This window comes from Paramormyrops kingsleyae, chromosome 4 (assembly GCF_048594095.1).
Source record: "Paramormyrops kingsleyae isolate MSU_618 chromosome 4, PKINGS_0.4, whole genome shotgun sequence".
In the NCBI taxonomy this organism is placed as follows: Eukaryota; Metazoa; Chordata; class Actinopteri; order Osteoglossiformes; family Mormyridae; genus Paramormyrops; species Paramormyrops kingsleyae.
The window spans coordinates 25634887-25657246 of NC_132800.1; the positions used below are offsets into that span (position 1 = coordinate 25634887).

Sequence of the window (22360 nt, forward strand, 5' to 3'; positions counted from 1 at the left end):
ACTGAATAACAAGGGGAGTACTGGCACTTGGCACTGAATAACAAGGGGAGTACTGGCACTTGGCATTGAATAACAAGGGGTTCACTGGTACCTGGCCCTGAATAACAAGGGGAGTACTGGCACCTGGCACTGAATAATAAGAGGAGTACTGGCACCTGGTACTATATGACAAGGGGAGTACTGGCACCTGGTACTGAATAACAAGGGGAGTACTGGAACCTGGTACTGAATAACAAGGGGAGTACTGGCACCTGGCACTGAATAACAAGAGGAGTACTGGCACCTGGCACTGAATAACAAGGGGAGTACTGGCACCTGGTACTGAATAACAAGGGGAGTATTGGCACCTGGTACTGAATAACAAGGGGAGTACTGGCACTTGGCACTGAATAACAAGGGGTTCACTGGTACCTGGCCCTGAATAACAAGGGGAGTACTGGCACCTGGCACTGAATAATAAGAGGAGTACTGGCACCTGGTACTGAATGACAAGGGGAGTACTGGCACCTGGTACTGAATAACAAGGGGAGTACTGGAACCTGGTACTGAATAACAAGGGGAGTACTGGCACCTGGCACTGAATAACAAGAGGAGTACTGGCACCTGGCACTGAATAACAAGGGGAGTACTGGCACCTGGTACTGAATAACAAGGGGAGTATTGGCACCTGGTACTGAATAACAAGGGGAGTACTGACACCTAGTACTTAATAATAAGGGGAGTACTGGCACCTGGTACTGAATAACAAGGGGAGTACTGGCACTTGGCATTGAATAACAAGGGGTTCACTGGTACCTGGCCCTGAATAACAAGGGGAGCACTGGCACGTGGCACTGAATAACAAGGGGAGCACTGGCACGTGGCACTGAATAACAAGGGGAGCACTGGCACCTGGCACTGAATAACAAGGGGAGTACTGGCACCTGGTACTGAATAACAAGGGGAGTACTGGCACCTGGCACTGAATAACAAGGGGAGTACTGGTACCTGGCCCTGAATAACAAGGGGAGTACTGGTACCTGGCCCTGAATAACAAGGGGAGTACTGGCACCTGGCACTGAATAAGAAGGGGAGTACTGGCACCTGGCACTGAATAAGAAGGGGAGTACTGGCACCTGGCACTGAATAACAAGGGGTTCACTGGTACCTGGCCCTGAATAACAAGAGGAGTACTGGCACCTGGCACTGAATAACAAGGGGAGTACTGGCACCTGGTACTGAATAACAAGGGGAGTATTGGCACCTGGTACTGAATAACAAGGGGAGTACTGACACCTAGTACTTAATAATAAGGGGAGTACTGGCACCTGGTACTGAATAACAAGGGGAGTACTGGCACTTGGCATTGAATAACAAGGGGTTCACTGGTACCTGGCCCTGAATAACAAGGGGAGCACTGGCACCTTGCACTGAATAACAAGGGGAGCACTGGCACGTGGCACTGAATAACAAGGGGTTCACTGGTACCTGGCACTGAATAACAAGGGGAGTACTGGCACCTGGTACTGAATAACAAGGGGAGTACTGGCACCTGGCACTGAATAACAAGGGGAGTACTGGTACCTGGCCCTGAATAACAAGGGGAGTACTGGTACCTGGCCCTGAATAACAAGGGGAGTACTGGCACCTGGCACTGAATAAGAAGGGGAGTACTGGCACCTGGCACTGAATAAGAAGGGGAGTACTGGCACCTGGCACTGAATAACAAGGGGAGTACTGGCACCTGGCACTGAATAACAAGGGGAGTACTGGCACCTGGCACTGAATAACAAGGGGAGCACTGGCACCTAGTACTTAGGGTCACTGGTCTACATTAGAGTGGGTGGTTCAAGGAACTGCTCATCAAAGGCTGTCAACGGTTTATACTCAACACTCACAACGAGTTCATTTACGCATCATGGCCATCACATGTATTCTTTATTCATTCCACGCGTCTTTAGTGCACCTACACACGGAATTAACGCTATGCATGTGCGAGATGCAGTACCACCAAAAATCTTGGAGGCAGTATGGTCACCTTTTGTCACAGAACTATGTGTTTATTTATGGTACAGTTTTAGTATAAAAGTAGCATCTCATCATTTTTTTAAGAGTAAATGGTCAGAAGTTACAACAAAATGTTTTCATACGCAGGAGAAAAACACAAACACTTCGTACCAACTGTCAGGCACGGTGGTGGAGGGGTGATGATTTGGGCTTGTTTTGTAGCCACAGGACCTGGGCACCTTGCAGTCATTGAGTCAAGCATGAACTCCTCTGTATACATGAGTATTGTAGAGTTAAATACGAGGTCATCCATCTGACAAATAAAGCTTGGCCAAAATTGGGTCATGAAACAAGCACACCAGCAAATCTACAACAAAATGGCTAAAAAAGAAAAGAAGTTTTGCAATGGCCCAGTCAAAGTCCAGACCTCAAGCCGACTGAAATGCTGAAGCAGCGTCGTACAGAAGAGTGGGTCAAAACTCCTCCATAATGATATGAGTGACTGATAAAGTCACACAGGAAATGATTACTTAGAGTCATTGCTGCTAAAGGTGATGCTACAAGCTATTGAATGATTGTACTTAGTTTTTCACACATGGCTTCTTCAGTTTGGTTTCATTATTGTTATAAATAACATAAATAAATAATAACATGCTGAACTGTTGTTTGTTTTTGTATTGATCTGTGTGGGGAAATTCTCTTCATGTTTCCCCCAACTTGCTCACTGTAAGTGAGATCAAGTTGGTTATGAAGGGCAGCCACCCATAGCAGCACTCAGGGAGCTGGGAGCTAAGGGCCTTGCTGAGGAACCTGCAGATGTGCCAAGACTGATCTCAGACCAGTGACCTTCTGATCACAGACACAGAGGCTTAGCCCACTGAACCACATGCTGCCCCCCACACCTGAAGGCAGATTTAAATACATTTAGAACCTGGTAAGGTCCAGGTAATTTTTTTAGAGTATTATGCCCTTACATGCAAAACTTTCTTTTTCACTTGACTGTATGTTTTCTCATCATGTTACCTAATAGCAGCATTTAGGGAGAAAACAATAAAGGCCCAAGGACTGATCCCTGTGGTACTCCTTATTGGACCGGTGACTTTGACAACAGAGTACGGTTATTTGCCAGAGCATACTGATGTCAATTAGTCAAAGAGAATTTAAACCAATTCAACCCCCTTCCACACATCCCATCATCAAATTCAAGTCTATGTAATAGATTAAATTGGTCAATTGTCACGCTGTCAGGAACAATTGCCAATGTTATGAATTATATGACTATAGTTAAAGCAGTTTCAGTTCTGTGTCCCTGACAGAATCCTGTCTGGAATCGATCCAGTATTTTGTGTGTCTCTGGACAGAAATGGTACATTAGAGACAGGTCTGTAATTGCTGAGCCTCTATGGGTCCAAACTTGGTTCCTTCAGTAGTGGTCTCATTCCTGCTACTTTACATTGGTCAGTGTCATTGCCTGGGGACAGGGACGCATTCATTGTAGCAGTTATGGGTCTTGCCAGAACTCCCTGGGATTCTGTAAGAAGTGGAGTGGGGATTGGGTCCAGAGGACAAGTGGTCAGTTTGGTTTTAGTGATTATTGTCGTTTTTAACTTCTCTTCATTGTTTAATTCTAAAACATTAAGTGTGTGCATCAGTTACTTGTGAACCATTTGAATATGTTTGTAATTTTATTATTAAAGAAGTCCATAAAATGTTCACTATCAGTTTCACTTGGCAGCAGAGGTTCAGCCTTAGCTGTTAGATAAGCTATTGTCTTAAAAAGGTAGTGAGGGTTATTTCTATTGCCATCAATAAGGTTACAGTAATAGGCTGTACATTATAAAAGATGCAAGATGCAGCCTGTTTAACAGTAAATTCTCACTGTTTTATCATTTTCCCCAAAACCATACTTTTTATTCACTTTTATGTCACAGGTGATTGTGAGATGGCCCAGTGTAAGTTATCTTAACTTAAAATTTTAAGGCAGCACAGTAATTTTTTTTTTAAGCTGAAACAACATTTTTTGTTTATTGCAGTGCATATCAACTTCAGTGCACTCAAGTTAGGCACACTCAAAATAAGACACTGAAACAACTGAAAGTCAAAACTGTTTGTTACAGTGTAACTCCTGGCTCTGATTCCACATTCACACATACCTCCATACAGAACTGGTAGCTACTGCTACACTAAAATCATGCTGTCTGTTATTGTTCTGCTGCACATGTGGGTCACTGCAGGACTGTCACCAGTTCACACTGGAATCCGATACTGACACTATTGCATTTTTTTTTTTTTTTTTAAACGTAGAAGTGAAACTTTTGAGGCCCTATGTTGTTTTAGGGAAATTATTAACATATGATGCAAAATTAAATTTTTTATTTAAATTTATTTTTTTTCTATTATAGAGCTCTTAAAATATATGGTAAGTTTCCATTTTGTACTCTGTGCTGAGGCTGGTCAGATAGTTCCTGCAAGTTCTACAGGAGCAGGAAGTATGTGTAACACGTAGATCACGCAGAAAACAAGCCCTGTGTTTATTACTAATATCACATTGGTCTATTCAGTAACTAATGTAACAAAGTACTGTGTAAGTAAGAATTACTGCACAAAACAGCTCACAGAGGTACACTGAGACAGCCACGCAAAGACATAGCAACATTCTTATGTGGCTGATTATACTGATTTAAAGTATATATTCAAAAATACATTATTTTTTCTTGGGTCTTCAACATGTCACACTTCTAGTCCTGCAATTAAAAATCGTGAACTCCTACTAAAGTAACTGATATCATTTTGGTAAAATATTCTCCGTCTTACCTTGAGAACTGAACAGGAAGGCAGACAAAACTGGGAAATACTGGCTTTGGAGAGAGAAATTGCAATGCTAAAGATGTTGCAACTTCCTTTTTTGTAAGTATGGGGGGGGGGGGCAGAACACATGAAAGTTAAAGGAGGGTAGAACAGTTCAGTGGATGGATGGACGGATGGATAGATGGAAAGAAGATAAGATCAGAGGCGGCGCTGCCATTAGGCAAAAGCAGGCGAGCGCCTAGAGCCCCGAACTGCCAGGGCCCCATGACTTAAGTCGTACTAAGTATTTTTAGCAAGCACTTACAACTAACGTCTGAAATTATTAAAAATCCATTTGCTAAAACAGCATTTTTTCAAGTCTAGATTAAAAACGCACTTGTATAGCTTAGCGTATAGGAAACCTAGTCGCTAGTCGCTCACTCCCAGTCAGACTAACAGTATGAGGTGAAGAGCTGGGTGGGGATCGGTGTCATTGGCTTTGGATAAACTGGTGCGTCAGTGCTGTCACTCTAGCTTTACACTAGAGTGCTGATGTTCAGGGAGTCCCCATGCCTGTGTTCCCGCCTGTCTCTCCCTCTTTCTCATGCTGCTATAGCCAGATCTGCCGGAGCCTAGACGAATATTGCACTCGATCATTTTGCTTGCACTGCCTCTGGTTTCCTCAACTCTGGCTAATACACAATTTTTCTTACTTCCTCCCTCACCCCTTCTGGGGTGTGCTCCCTGGAGCACCATGTCATTGAAGAATTTATGCCTCTGCTGCCTGCAAGACAACTACCTCCACCTCCGGCAACTACCCTCCAACCTGCCTGCCCTTGGCTCACGCGATGCCTCGCCATCCTTCCCTGCGGCTGTGCCACTATTAATCCTGCCATCGTGCATCAAGCACTCCGTGCCTGCACCGGTCGGCCGCTGCATTGAGACTGATATTTCAACCCCTGTATTAGCTTAGTCATATCATCTTGTTTTGTTTGACTCATCTGCCGGCCCCTGGAGGATGGGCTCCCCCTTTGGGTCTGGTTCCTCCCAAGGTTTCTTCCTCTTAGGGAGTTTTTCCTTGCCACCGTTGCCTTTGGCTTACTCACTGGGGGGTCTTTACGTGGCAGAAATATAAAGCGCATTGAGACAATGTAATGTTGTGATAATGCGCTATATAAATAAAATTGCATTGCATTGCATTTGAAAATGCTCCGGCCCTGAGCTGATCCCAAAAGGTAAGACATTGAAACATAGACGGCCAAAGGGAGTGATAAACGTTGTGAGCTCCCCACTCTCTTGTGCTAAGGGTATCTGCCAAAACCCACTACCTGCATCCAGCTTTGTAAAAACCTGTCAGCCATTCAGCCATGCTGATGACTGGTCCACTGAGGGCAATACAATACATGCCTTTCTCTGCACACACCCTCATTGAGTTTGGTGAGGTCAACACAAATTCTAATTTTAGCACTGGGTTTTGGGACCACTACTATCCCTGCACACCACTCACTGGGTTTCTCTATCTTTGAGATGACCCCCATTTCTTCCATTCATTTCAGATCTTCTTTTACTTTTTCAGTTAAGGGGATCGGCTCGCGGCGAGGAGTGGTCAGAGCATAGGGGACATCATTCTCTTTCAGGCGGATGTGATGATTACCATCAAGCCTCCCTAATCCAGTAAACACCTCTGGAAATTTATTTTTGAAGATCTCCCCTGGGTCTTCTTTCTCACCCAGTGTGCTAAGTTCCTCCATTCGCTGAACAAGGTGTAATGCAGTGAGCACTGGTAAGCCCAGCAGTGGTCTGGCCAGGTTATCAATGACCAATACTGGCTGAGTGGAATTTTTATCCTTCCTTTCAAGTCTGCTCCGAATCTGTCCTACCACAGGCAACCTGTTGTTACTGGGGCCATACAGTCTTTTTGAGGTGTGCAGTGGGGGCAGTCTCTGCTGTAACTGTACAGTGTGGTAGGAATAGCTGTCAGTGCTGCCCCTGTATCCAGCTTAAAAGGCAGCACTTCCCCATTCATTCTGATATCTGAGTACCAGCCAGTGCTGTCTGACTTCCCCTCTTCCAGGAAAAGGCCGCCCTGAAAGACTTCCTCTTCCTCTGCCATCTCATGCACAGGCTGCTTAGACCTGCAGACAGCAGCAAAGTGTCTTCATCTGCGACATTTCCTGCATTCAGCTTCTTTGGCAGGACAGTCTTTCCGATTGTGTGACGATAATCTCCCGCAATTACGGAACACAGACGATGTTCCAGTGTTCGGTCTAGGTCTTTGTGGTGTTATATCATTTTATTTGAGTAAATTCTACAGCTTATTTTTTCATGTACTGAATTACAGCACATTACAGTATTTTATGGGAAACGTCATGGTTCTCATAAATATTGCCCAGAATGCATTTTCTCTAAAGTATTGTGCCATTTTACTGATAAACAGTATGTCAATGTAATAATTTCACTGTTTTTTACAGCATTTTGTTACAGTTTAGATTCCTCAGACAGTTATCTGCCACAGGTGACCACGGTAAAGATAGTTTGCAGTTAGTGATTCCGGATTCGGTTTAATTAATCTCGACACTGTAGTGAGGCACACTAGTAAACAGGGTGGCATTTGGTAACTTGTGATTTGTGAATCCGGATGCCGTCGCCCCCCACCCCGAAATCTGCTGATATTATGCTTTGCCATTTTATTTTCAAATGCAAATAATTAAAAGACTTCACCATATAAACAGGACCATCCAGGCTCCTTCTGACCAGGCTGATTTGTGAATTTCTTCACAAATCAAATGTGGTCAGTCAGTCACAGGTCAGTGTGTATCAGGCAGGTGCTGGGAAAAAGCCCTGTTTTTACATGTAAACCTGACTGTCAATGAAAATACCCCCTAAAACACAATGTCCACGTTGTTCTTGACAAAACGTGATTTGTGAAGAAAATTACAAATATTTCCACACATATCATCACTTTCTTTACTGGCCACATGCCACGGCAGTAGATGTGCTACATCACAGAGCAGTGATTCAGTCTGAATCCTCCCTGGGGAAGAATTTCAGGCATGTCTGTGCAGGAGGAGGCCCCGGGGAGACCCAGGACGCACCGGAGAGATTATATCTCTCGGTTCAGAGGAGCTGGAGGAGGTGGCTGGGGAGAGGGAGGTCTGGGCATCCCTGCTCAGACTGCTGCACCCAGGACCCGCAATCAGATAAACTGAGGAAGATGAATGGATGGATGTATACTTTCCACCAAAAAGGTCACAGCAGCATTCCAGCACAGTGATAGGAATGGACAGAGTGCACAGAACGTATTAAAGGAGATACAGCATCTGTCCAGCAAATGGAGAGCTTATGATTTCTGTACAATTTATGGTAAAAGGCTCTTCAGTGGGACATAAAATATATATAGAGAACGGTCCCCATGTAAGAAAGCGAGTGAGAGAATGAGGGTGGGGGGCAGAGCAGGTGGGTCTGTGGGCTAAATAGATGCATACAGATAAATCCATGTCTGCATCTACCCCCCCCCCCCCCCATTATACAACCATTACATGTAACAATAAAGGCAGCTTGAGCAGATATATGAGATGAGGAGCATTTATTCAGGCTCTATGGTGACCAGAGGATCCTCTGACCAGTAGGTGGTATAGTGGTAAAAGAGTTGAAGGCTCAAATCCAGATTCTGCACAGAACCAAGTAGGTTCTTCAATAAAACATAATTAGCTCATTAGACTACAAAACCCCCTGTTTACATGTAAGTCCTTTGGCAATACAGGAGTAAAATGCAAAATTATGTATCATTCACATTCATTACCCACAATTCACCTTTCTCCATTTCACACACCATACATTTGTGACTCTAATTACTCTGAAAATATTTACATGCTCAACATATGTTTGTAGTCCTTGCATTTTGAATGGGGTATTTTAATAGTGCATGTATGTCCTGGGTCAATTTGTGCAGAACATAAAGAGGAGCCTGTAATGAATATACACGCACATCAAAATGTACGACCTACAATAATGAGTGTATAAAATATGCAGTTTGTGGGGGCGGTGTGTGACTCAGCAGGGTAGGACGCCTGTGATCGGATGGTTGCTGGTTCAAATCCTAGGCTCAGCACAGTGATGTCACCACTGGGTCCCTGAGCGAGACGCTTAATCCCCAGTCACTCCAGGGACTGATTGACCCTGATTTCACAAAAGTGTAGATTGCTTTGGATAAAAGCATCTGCCAAATAAATAAAATGGAAATGGATGGTTATGATAGATTTTTTCAATGAAACCTCAGGTTCTTTTAGTTGAGTGATGAGGCAGGTTTCTTAAGCTTAAGCAGTTTATTAAGACAGAATGAAGATGTTACAGAAAGATGTTTCACACGGCCGGTTCAGTGTTTGTCTGTATCTGTCTCTGCCCCCCCTGAGGGAAACCGGCCCTTTATCTATGGTCTTCATACAGACTCCTGGAGCCGGGGGGTCAATTAATGAACTAAATGAACATAATTAAATAACTACAAATTAACTAGGGAAATCCCTCACTTGTTCTGCTGCTCCTGGCAGCTGGTGATGGTCTAGGTGCAGCAGATATCCGTGTCTTTTTTATATTTTCTGGGGCACATCTGGAGCTGTGCTTTTCACCTAGTAGGATAACATTACAAATAAGGTTACAATGGAAAGTTCAAAATGACAGGTACTGTAGGCTGAGCATGAGATTGATGATGACCATTTTGCTTATCTTTCTAGGAAGACATTTCCCAGTCTTGTAGAAAATGGATGCATCCATTGTTCTCTTCAAATGCAGAAAAATAAGTGTAAAAACTGAAAATAGGTCAAGGTATTTGCATCTACTGTTTGTTGAATCCCATTGGCTAATCGAGGTGGAGCTTACAGTACCTTGACCAATCACAAATGCTTGTCAGAACTTGCCTTTTCACTCACACACAAAATATACACATAGATATCTTACTGCATCTCTGAAACAACCACTGGAATACAACTGAGGCATACTGTGCTGTATTATAACGGAGATGACGCGCTTCCACAACGAGAGGTCTCAAGAGATTTGTTTTATGTGAGCAAATGGAAAAACAACAGAGGAGATCCAGCAACATTTTGCAAGCCTGGGCATCACAGTGAGAGCACTGCGATACCACTTCAGAGTGAGAAAACCTGGCCGTCCACGTCCAAGAAAACTTAATCAGTAAGCACACTGGCTCCTCGATGTAAAGTAGTATATATCATAAAATGTTATAAATAATCCATACTATACATTCCTGCAGGTATATCACTTTTGCTTTTTTTGTAATAGCTTTTGTGTTTCACTTCCACAGTAACCTTCTGCTTGCCATTGATGACCTGACAAAAGCTAATGATGAGATGACTGCCCAAGAAGTAAAACGGAAGATTGAAGCTGATTTCGGTGTTCAACTTAGCCTGACTACTGTGCACCGCGCCCGCAGAAAGCTTGGATGGAAATACAGAAAGACTCCATACCAATGATCAAACACCGCAACAAAGATGCAAGGCTAAGGCAAGCACTTCAGTGGATTGAGTCTGGGGAAATATGGAACAATGTGTTGTTTACAGATGAAACATCTGTATCTCTGGAACACTATGCCAGGCTTAGTTTTAAGAGGAAGGACCACTTTGTTGCCAAACCAACGCCCAAACATCCCCTTAAACTTCATGTCTGGGGGATGATTTCCCAACATGGCGCAGGACCATTGGTCATCTTTGAGGGAATCATGGACAGACACTACTTTGAGAACAGTATCATCAAAGAAGTTGCTGCACCATACACAGGGATCTTGCAGGTTTCAGTAAGTTAAATTTGAGACGTTTTTAAGACCTTTTAAGACCATTATGAGTAAAAGACCAACACGATGCATTACTAGAAACATTCGAATGATACCAGAAATTCTCATATTTTATGTTACTCATATCCTTAGCCCAACATACACATATCATATGTGTTTACAAAGTGCGTTTTAATAAGTTCACATGTGTTTAAAGCATGTGGGAGTGGTATTGTAAGGCTTAAACTATAAAAAAAGTTTATGTATATGGTCTTTCTATATCGCGGATTTTCACCTATCGCTGATGGGTCTGGAACGTAACTTCCGCAATAGGCGGGGGATCCAGACCCATCAGCCATAGGTGAAAAAACTGCGTTTTTGTAAAGAAAGCGCCATCTTATGGTAACACCCTGCAAGTGAATAAATGGGCGGGTTTAGCCAAGAATTTAGGCACATCCCCAGAAGGAGGGGGGTCACTCCCTTTGGCTGGAGGGGAAAATTGAGGGGGCTGCATCTGTATATGGGCAAAACTTCTTGTCCTCAACTTTACCTCAAATTCCAACAAAAAAAAACTTTTTTATTTAATGAAAGACAAAAATGTCAATTTGATGTGTGGCCGACGTTTACTTTCTACATGTAATTGTGCACGGGCACAAAGACCGATACAGTTTGACCGGGATGACCTAGGGGGATGTAAATAACAGCTGTATGTGAAAACTACTCACCCCAACTTCAAAAAAGGGGGGTCACCCTCAATCCCTGGACTGTTGCAGGGGTCAGACACTACCCTACTCCCCCTCCCTGCCACTTTCACAGACACAGAAACTCTGTGACAAATCAGACAAATCCCACTCGTATTCATAAGCACCCACACGCCAAGCCATTTTCTGCTTCATTTCAGTCTCCGCACTAGTCAAAATAAATAAATTAATAAAAAACCACCCGCGACAAATTTCACACCCCTCGCAACATCTGGAGATAATTAACAACACTGGCCACTACTCCTGGCCCCGCCCCCTAGTGACCTCTGTGACCCCTAACCCTTTGATCTTCGGGACCATTGACCTGAGCTGTCGTTTTGACGAAAGCGGTATGCCTCTATCTCTCTCCAGAGATCCATTTTCTGTAGCAACAGGTGGGGATTTATCTGCCAAAGCAAAGGAAGTTTTCCCCTCCATTGACAAGGGTAAATTCATTCTCGAACTTGTTGACATGTGGTCATCCATAACCGTGGTGCAAGGTTTTGGGCTGACGTCAACATACATCAGTTCCCTAACATTAAGAAATTGGCGCTTCTCATGCACAGCATGTTTGGATCAACATACACGTGTGAATCAAGCTTTTCGCACATTAACTCAATTAAAAGCAGCTCTCGTTCCTCCCTGAGCAACAGTACTCTTCACCAAAGCTTGGATAACATTAATAGTTCTATTTGATTTTGTTAAATGCATGTTTTGAGTGCCTGTGCTGTTTCAAATGTTATTGCTAATGCTGTGCACTAATGTGTTCCAATGCTCTTTGAGATGTTTATTATATCAGACCCAAATGTTGCTTTTTTAAGTAAAGAAAAAAGAATAGCTTTTGTATTGTTTTTTGCTCTTTTTGGTGTGCCTGTGTCATATGTGACCAAATTCAAAAGTGAAAAATAAACAAACATTACTTGTTTTTCAATATATTCAGTTGTGTCATTACCTGGCCTAAATTTCTTGGTTTGAAAATCTGGCCCAGCTGAATTTGTAATTGAATAGCCCTGATCTAGTAAATGAAAACAAACAGTATTACCATAAAGCCAACCTTTTACAGCAAATTTCAACATATTTTTTTCTGAATGTTTGCAACTGAATAAAATAATTCTGGAATTCAGTGATTAGTGTTGACACACCACAGCACACGACGACGAAACGGGTCCTCTGCATTTAATCTATTTGTGACATTGTGACATAGCAGGGGGCAGCTAATTCAGCTCCCAGGGAGCAGTGCTTGGGGGTGGTACCTTGATAGTCAGGGATTCGAACCAGCAACCTTCCGATTACAAGTGCACATCCCTAAGGATTAGGTCACCACTGCCCTGTGTCATCTTGGTTTATTATTTTCAAAAAGTCTTAGTCTTTCTTGTAATGGGTTGGAGAAAAGTAACTAAAAATAATGCAATTCAAACCCTTTTGTGTAAAACAGATGATTACACAGCGTTTAAGTACTAAGAGAAACTGACTTACCTTTGTCTTCTATATGACAAGTTTCATAACATTAAGACTCAAAAAACTCACCACAATTAAAGCTCATGTGATGAAAATAATTCTTGTTCACATGCTTACGCAAAGCTCACACAAAATTTTGGAAATAAACTACACTATACAACATTCTCATGTAGCCTCCTTAAAACTAAATATTTCATATGTTCCCAATCAATAAATGTGCAGAAATGCTACCAATTCTGTCATTTTCCACCAACACTGACATCTCCACTTGCGCCCCTAGACGAGGAAAGGGCCCCTGCGGGCGAGGAAAGGGCCCCCGCGGGCGAGGAAAGGGCCCCTGTGTACTCTGCCCTGTGTTTGCAGGGGGCCTGAGGTCTGCAGCCAGCCTCTGACTAATGTCAGGATTCAGACCTTTTCCTCAGAATTCTCTGAATATTATTTCACGTGGCCCAAATTCTCTTCGGTAAAATACACAATTTATAAAACTGCTTTGCAGTCAAAGACTACCTTCAAAATATACTTTTTTTTTTTTTTAATATTCCCTCCTCCACGGGGGACTACTTTATCTGTATCTATTTATTTATTATTATTATTTTTTTATTATTATTATATATTTTTTATTATTATTATTATTTTTTTATTTAATATTTTTATTTACTTCCTCAAAAGGAGGAGAGGGAGGGGGGGACGAAGGAGAAGGAGGGAAGAGAGAGAGAGGGAGAGAGAGGAATGGAAAGAAAAAAGAAAAAAAGAAAAAAACAAAACAGATAATCTGCTTCCATGTCTGTTGAAAAGAGAAAGACAACATACAACATCTGTACTAATCACAACGACCATCAAACGTTAAATGTTGTTGAACAGTACACACAACCAGCATTACAACCCATGCCCAGAAACAACAGCCGATCAAGACAGTGTGTGTCCGTGAGCACCTGTGTGCACACCTGTGTGTGTCAGCGCGCTGGTGTTCCTAAGGTTTCTCCATGTAATTGTCCAGTAGTGTGTGTGGGGAGCCACAGCCCCGCCCACCCAGGACATGAAGTCGACACGGAGGAGACCTGGGCCCCAGACATCCAGAGGCCCCCCAGGGCACGGGAACCCCAGGAGAACCACCGCAGGGACAATTGCAGCCCCCACCGAGAAAAGGGCAGAGGAGCGCTCCGGAGGGGGGCCATCCGGCAGCCACATCACAGGAGCCCCAGGGGGCCGTGGCGACGAGCACGCAGGCCCCGCCGGCGGCCGGCCACACCAGGGCAGACCGGACCCCGGGCCCACAGATCCAAGGGCCCCCCCACCCCCCAGCCAGGGCCCCGACAGAGCCGGAAGGGCCAGCTCCTCCCAGCCCCCGGCCCCAGATGGTGAACAGAGAACGGGGGTGTGAAAAGACCCCATGCTTCCCTCCGCCCGCTCATATGTGGTGTTGGTGCGTGTTGTTCTAAAGTGCTTTAAAACAGGGGAAGGGCATGGTGCTAACCACCCTCTGCCAATCAACAGCTGGTGTCAGCTCAGCCCCTCCCCAGAACCCTCAATGTCTATGTGCAACTTAAAATTGAGAAGTGGGCACTGGCACCAGAGGTAAGGCTGAATGAACAGACCGCCCTCTGGACGCCATTCCGTGTGCCCACCCCCAAGGCCCTAAATGTATGTGTCATGAGAGAGTAAGTAATGAGAGTGTCTAAGTTGTGGTGTATGATTGAGACACAGGTGGTCACGGGGGGACAGAGGAGGAATACCTCCCCTGCATCCCAGCGACGCACCTGCACCTCAAAGCCCTATATGTGTGTTGGGGTGACGGAGCGGGAGGAGGGAAGCATTTAGGGATGGGGACTACCTTCAAAATATACTAACTATTAAAACACTGCCTCCAAATCTTTGTCAAACAAATCCTAAACATCAACAGGACTAATGAGGGAGACCAAACATACTGGTATTTCACAAATACAATTCAGAAAAATTCAAGAACAAACACTTATTGGACTGACTGTGATAATGAACTGTCAACTGAGTGGGTCTGGTGGTGCTTCTCAATGTATTCTAATTGAGATAATCACTGGGAGCACTGGTAGGGCCTCTCTCCTGTGTGAATCTGCTGGTGCTTCTTTAGGGTTCCTAAATGTCTGAAGCTCTTCCCACACTGGGAGCACTGGTAGGGCCTCTCTCCTGTGTGAATCTGCTGGTGCTTCTTTAGGGTTCCTAAATGTCTGAAGCTCTTCCCACACTGGGAGCACTGGTAGGGCTTCTCTCCCATGTGAATCAGTTGGTGTTTCCTGAGGCTTCCTAACTCACTAAAGCTCTTCCCACACTCAGAGCACTGATAGGGCCTCTCTCCCGTGTGAATCCGCTGATGTGTTTTTAGGTATGCTAATCGACTGAAGCTCTGCCCACACTGGGAGCACTGGTAGGGCTTCTCTCCCGTGTGAATCAGTTGGTGTTTCTTGAAGCTTCCTAACTCACTAAAGCTCTTCCCACACTCAGAGCACTGATATGGCCTCTCTCCTGTGTGAATCCGCTGATGTGTCTTTAGGTATACTAATCGACTGAAGCTCTTCCCACACTGGGAGCACTGGTGGGGCCTCTCTCCCGTGTGAATCCGCTGATGTGTTTTTAGGTATGCTAATCGACTGAAGCTCTGCCCACACTGGGAGCACTGGTAGGGCATCTCTCCCGTGTGAATCAGTTGGTGATTCTTGAGGTTTCCTGACTGACTAAAGCTCTTCTCACACTGGGAGCACTGGTAGGGCCTCTCTCCTGTGTGAATCCGCTGATGTCTCTGTAGGTTTGCTAATTGTCTGAAGCTCTTCCCACACTGGGAGCACTGGTAAGGCCTCTCTCCTGTGTGAATCTGCTGGTGCTTCTTTAGGATTTCGAATCTAGGATCCTGAGAGCAAGCGAAGGTTTGGGAGGATTCATCCACTCTCCTTGCTGGGGGAAGATGGAGACACGGCAGTCAGTACTGAGATGGAACAGGGTTAACAGAGAAAAATAATCAGGAAAATAGTGAATAAGGCAAACATATCTTCCAAAGAGAATTCGTTACTCCATATGCAGTTCATGTTCACAGTGTGCTATTCACACTGCAATCTCTGATATACCTGAACTGAACTGCACAGAGTAACAACACTGCTGGTTTGAAATAGCAACTTGAAGTACAAAGTATTACCTCCAAATGTACCAAAACAATTGAGGTTTTGATGGTATATGTTAATAGCTGAAATCACCTGGGTTTGGAGGTTTCACACACTCTTTGCTCCTCCCATCAGTGTGTAACGAAAGGGAACCAGTCAGCTCCTCCTCAGTCACATCCTGAACCGCTGCGCCCTTCATCTTCAGCCATAAAGACCAAACAAGGCAGAATAAGCCGTTCACTTCATAAATTTATACAGGCTGTTATATTTGCATAAAAGAGAAAAACTAAAATCATTTTCAAGCCACACAAACTACATTTATGTCCTTTTCTGGTATAACCTATATTTGGCTGCTTTTCAGATTAACACACAAAAATTAAACCACCTCAGAATGGACAAGTGACATTTGTGAAGAGACCCACATACACTCCACTTCACCTTGTAGGGGCTCTCGCTCGCAGTCCCTTCAACCTCAGATATCAGGAATTCTTCCTCCTCTTTTTTAACCTCTCCGACTCCCTGCTGGGAAGGTTTCTGGTTCGTGTGGCAGCTGGTTTCACTGCAGGAAGGCGTCTGCTGAAACCAAAATGGAATTAAACACTGAGACTGTGCCAGTTAGTCAGTGTGTCGTAATGCACAGCCAGCAGCAGCTTGAGTTGACCACAAACAGACCCTCCTTCCATGGTCTGTGGCATATGACTCTGATCCCACAGCAGGGGATCCCTTCCGATCGGACCACCAGAATATAGGCTGGAAAACTCCTGGATGCTGAAGACACCAATGAACATTTCAGGCAGACTGCGTCACCCTAGGGAATATCCACAACGCTCATACTTAGTGTTCTGGTCATCTATAGGCGCTTTCAACATCGCTGGAAGTATTTCCGGAACCAGAACCTTTTCCCAGAACCAGTTACCTTTGTCATGTTTACACTGTAGGAACTCGGCCCAATTGTAGTTCCTTGGAGGCAGTTCCAGAACTCTTTTCTAGTACCTACTCCAGACTAGGTATGATTTGCTCAAACACAAACTACTGGGGAGGCACTTAGAGCGATTAACTTGCTGAATGGTCGACCACAAGCACCAGTGCAAACTTGGAAGTTACATGGAAGTGCAGAAAATGAGATGCAGCAGAGCAAAAATTAAGCAGACAATTGGCCTTATTAGCAGGACAATGTTACATATTTTTTTATTCTGCGGAGAATGAAAGATCGATCTGCTGGCCAGATTTAATAAAAATCATGAACATGTCATGGGTTATATTACAACCCCAAATCAGAAAAAGTTGGGATGGTATGTTAAATTAAAATCAAACTGAAAACAGTACTTTGTTGAATTATCTTTAACCTGTATTACATTGAAAACAATACAACAGCACATTATTTAATGTGTTCCTCATGAATTTGATTGTTTTTCTCAAAATAAACACGTATCACGATTGATCACCCAATAAACTGACAACTAACTAAATGACTCATCCAGCCTCCATTGTTTTGGCGTAGCGGTGAAGTTTCGTATGAAAACTGTGTAACGTTAAACTTACGAACTTTTCTTCATGTTCCTGTAGTGCACCTTCTCGCATCTCTGCAGCCGAATCCATTCAGCTTCGGAGAAATAGGCCCGGATATCTGAGTAATCCTCCTGCATGGAGACAGGGCCTTTCATGAGGCTGCTTCATGCTTTACAGAGCAGACACAACGACACCAAAAAGCCACTGCACCCACTGGCCATGTCAGATATAACAGGCTGTCCTCAGTTTCAGCTGCCAGTTCTCCCCCAATTGCCTTACCTCAACTGACAAACTCATGCCCGAAGTCCTTTCTATCTTGTGTGGCGACCGAGTCCACGTTCCCACCTGAAATGTGTAATAAAATGTCAAATATGCAGAGGGGGGTAGGGGCGCACTACGCTTAAGTAACTTGTTGGGGAAAAAAAAAATCTACTTTCAATGTAATCATTGAATATTCTACAGTTTTATTTGAGTATATCTGCAAAATGCAATGCCTATTCTCCTGAATCTCACCTTTTGTCGACTTATTTGAGGCTGTTACCAGTGGTATTCAGACACCCCATCAGTATCGTTCCACCCAAACCAATCCTTCCATCCAAACCACACCCAAGATCGATTTCATTGGATAACAGTATGAGGGCACTAATCCAAACCGCAGCCCAAATGTATGTCACAGTCCACTTTTATCCTTGACATGAGGGAAAGCCGGGGTCCCGCCAGACAAAGAAGCCAACTCCGGCTAAGAATAACTCAGTTTAACTGACAGCAAATGTAATTGGGCTCAGGTAGGGAACACAGGTGTAAGGAATCCACTCGCAGGGTCTCGTTTCAGCAAAATGGTGGTTTATTGAACAGTATATTATAATGTAATTCAGAGTAGACATACACCGGGTATTGAAAGGCAGCTCAGATACAAATTCTTGATCCCCCTTCATACCCCAAGGTGCTGAGTGTAGGTGTTGTGAGTACATCTGCATATAAAGTGTGCCAAGAAAACATCCCCCACACCATTACACCACCACCACCAGCCTGCACAGTGGTAACCAGGCATGATGGATCCATGTTCTCATTCTGTTTACGCCAAATTCTGACTCTACCATTTGAATGTCTCAACAGAAATCGAGACTCATCAGACCAGGCAACATTTTTCCAGTCTTCAACTGTCCAATTTTGGTGAGCTCGTGCAAATTGTAGCCTCTTTTTCCTATTTGTAGTGGAGATGAGTGGTACCCGGTGGGGTCTTCTGCTGTTGTAGCCCATCCGCCTCAAGGTTGTGCATGTTGTGGCTTCACAAATGCTTTGCTGCATACCTCGGTTGTAACGAGTGGTTATTTCAGTCAATGTTGCTCTTCTATCAGCTTGAATCAGTCGGCCCATTCTCCTCTGACCTCTAGCATCAACAAGGCATTTTCGGCCACAGGACTGCCGCATACTGGATGTTTTTCCCTTTGCACACCATTCTTTGTAAACCCTAGAAATGGTTGTGCGTGAAAATCCCAGTAACTGAGCAGATTGTGAAATACTCAGACCGGCCCGTCTAGCACCAATAACCATGCCACGCTCAAAATTGCTTAAATCACCTTTCTTTCCCATTCTGACATTCAGTTTGGAGTTCAGGAGATTGTCTTGACCAGGACCACACCCCTAAATGCATTGAAGCAACTGCCATGTGATTGGTTGATTAGATAATTGTATTAATGAGAAATTGAGCAGGTGTTCCTAATCATCCTTTAGGTGAGTGTATATATATATATATATATATATTAGGGCTGCAACAACTAATCGATTTAATCGATTAAAATCGATTATTAAAATAGTTGCCAACTAATTTAATAATCGATTAGTTGGGTCTACGTTGTTATACGCATAAGTACAGTGGCTACCTCCTAATTTGGGAGCAGTAAGCTAACCAAAGCCACGGTGGCAGTAAAGTACCATTAAGATGGATGCCAACCACCATAAAAGTAAAAGGTGACGAGAACCAATGGCGTGCCTTGAGTAGCTTATGTGATGAATTCTGGGAGAACTGAAAAAAACGTTTAAAAAACGGCAGAGGCTGACACAACAGAGTCTTGTTTTAATTCTGCCATAATTTGACAATAATTAGCTGAAATTAGGTCGGAGAGACACTGATGTATTATGTGACGTTGTGGAGTTTTTGGATTATTTTATGCAATTATTCAGATTACTTAACGCAAATTCTTCATTCAGTGGTGTAGTGGAGGGTGAATGCACATAAACACCATTTACGCACCTTTTAAATTTACAAAACAGCGTTTACTCACCTTTTTTGAGATCACTAATGTTAAGGATATAAAGTTACCAACCGTTTTTACAGTTTACCCACCTTAAATTTCTTGTTACCACTACACCACTGCTTCATTTCTTCATGATAGAAATTTATAGTAATATCAAATGTTGTAGTAAGACCAGTTTTTGAAGGTCTCGATCTTGTCTTTGAATCAGCCGTATTTGTACTCGTTCTTGTCATGTTATTTCGAGACCACAACTCTGAGAATATTCTTATCAATGAGCTATTTACTGTCGGATTAGATAACTAGTAACTTCAAGTGCAACCAATGGCGTTACTGCTGGCTGCATTACCCACCCCGTCCCTTCACACACAAACGTGTTTAAATGAACGCAGGGGAAGTTGTGGTTGTCAACAAAATCAGCCATTAATGTGGCTACATATAACACAACGTGTTTACCATACCATTCTATTAGGGGGGTGCCCCAAGTTAATTTTATTTAATTTTATTTTATATATAGTGCAAGATCACAACAGAAGTCATTTAAGGCTACCTTTGCTATACAACAGGTTTATATCTTGTGCTTTTATTAAACAAATTAAATAGCCTTATGTTATTTATCTTATGTACAGTTCATCTCTGTATTATGCTGAAACAACTGGACGCGTTTTAAAACGAAATTTGCCGCCTGCCGTTCATGGGTTTTTCGTCACCAATCGTCTTATTTGCGTCGCTCAGTCACTAAAGTCTATGGCGTTTCGGGAGAGTGCAAGCCTGCGCATTTTTAGCGTAAAATGCGGAAAAGGCTTTTTCTCCGCAATAAATGTTTACTTTGTTTGTCCGTAATAAATGCGGACACACTCGCTCGCGTGCTCTCTCCCCCTGTCACATATGTGTATCAACACTAAATAACATTAGACAATTATTTAATAACATTCTTAGTAGCAGCAGCGGTAATCTGTGCTTTTACATTAAAAAACTGGAGTACTGAAAGCATTATCTAAAGCACCATGCTGGTTGCACTTCATAGAACAAGATTTTGTGTATTTCATTACATTGATTCAGCTGCTACAATTTTTATATATATATATATATATATATATATATATATATATATATATATATATATATATATATATATATATATATATACACACATATACATACTCTTAATGTAGCATACATTTGTTTTTTATGTGAGTTGCTGAAACAACCTTTGTACAAAGACAGACTGAGTTATTACAAATTGCTGGAAATCAAGTTGGTTTTGCCCCCCCCCCCCCCCGATTAATCGAAAAAGTAATCGACAGATTAATCGATTATCAAAATAATCATTAGTTGCAGCCCTAATATATATATATATATATATATATATATATATATACACACACACACACACACAGTGTGTATATATATATATATATATATATATATATATATATATATATATATATATATATAGCCTAAAGTTAGGAATAGTACATTATTTGCATTTTGCATATATCCCACGTTTATTTATACAAAGAACCACTTAACATTCTGCTGTTAGCCAATGAAACCTCCCCAATGATTATCTATACTGTGGTTTTCCCGTGCTGATTTTGATTATCAAAAAGGTATATGGTCTTTTATTTGCAGTTTGTGTTTGTTTTATTTGGAGACCATATTTTAATCTTAGATTTTATTCTTTATCTGTGCTGTTAATTAGAAAAGCCCGCAACTGTAAAGCTCGTTAATAACCAATTCCAATTTTGTAAACCAACGAGCTACTCCAGTAGTCTTTTTTTCTAGATTATTTTACTCTCAGTGAAGTAGTGAGATTGTTGATTACTTTTACGCCGACTTCAGTTGTTATAATACTGAAGTAACCGAACTTTTACTCGAGTAGAGAATTCGACTACTCTGCAAACATACAAGCATGTTTTCCGTAACTAAAAGTCTCCCGGAGGAATGCGAAACTAGCTAGCTACATTAGCAATCACAGCTACGAACCCATCCCCCACAAACGCCTTACCGTGCCACAAATGCCTCCTCCTGTCAGTGACTCGAAAGTTGTTTCCCCAAACAGTATTTTCCTGTTCGGTCGTGATTAAACCCACGATTGAAATGTCTGCTGACCGCTGCAGTCTGACCGAATAATTAGAAGTGTCTGGCTGCAGACCTTCACCAGGAGGATCTCAGCAGTGCGAAGCTGGCAAGAATAAGGGAGAGACTTCCGGTCGCTATGTCCGCTTATTGTGTCAAAATAAAAGTTCGGTTTTAATAGGCGATTAATCCATTGAATGGTGAATTATGTGCAAGAATAATAATAAGTCCTGTGATATATTATACTTACATCGCCAAATTTTATCATAAGTAAAAGTAAATGTATTAAAAGATTAAGAAACTTATATATTTACCTTATTTTATACCTAAAATACGTAAATTATTTTGTTTCTTACACAGCTTTCCTTACTTATTTTAAGTAAATTTTAACCATCCAAAATAAAAAAGTAAGAGAACTGCACAAACATTTATACCATATGTTGTTGCATAAAAGTAATCGTCAGCAAAAAGTTTGCTGGGTTTGGAACATAGTGTCCCCAACGCGCAATTATGCCTGATTTTACATAGGTCAAATGTACATGCATTAAACACAAATAAAGGATTGTGTCAGCTTCAAACCTACAGTAGTTACAGTAGGTACATTCTACTAAGGCTTCATTCTACACACTACTAAGG

At 42.7% G+C, this 22360-nt stretch overlaps 3 protein-coding genes across 3 annotated transcripts in view; 1 reads left to right on the forward strand and 2 right to left on the reverse strand.

The window, feature by feature from the left end:
- Positions 1–22360, forward strand: part of LOC111846294 (protein NLRC3-like) — a 303153-nt gene that overhangs the window by 62438 nt on the left and 218355 nt on the right. The gene's annotated exons all lie outside the window — the stretch shown is intronic.
- The window catches only part of LOC140577651 (protein NLRC3-like), a 159364-nt gene that overhangs the window by 34291 nt on the left and 102713 nt on the right, over positions 1–22360 (reverse strand). The gene's annotated exons all lie outside the window — the stretch shown is intronic.
- Positions 12835–21857, reverse strand: LOC111836342 (uncharacterized). Its single transcript, XM_072710978.1, has 6 exons — positions 21654–21857; positions 17667–17732; positions 17421–17518; positions 16317–16454; positions 15972–16077; positions 12835–15675 (listed from the first exon to the last, which is right to left on the reverse strand). The coding sequence occupies exons 3-6, from the start codon at positions 17475–17477 to the stop codon at positions 14801–14803; spliced, it is 1176 nt and encodes a 391-aa protein (XP_072567079.1). The 5' UTR covers positions 17478–17518; positions 17667–17732; positions 21654–21857; the 3' UTR covers positions 12835–14800.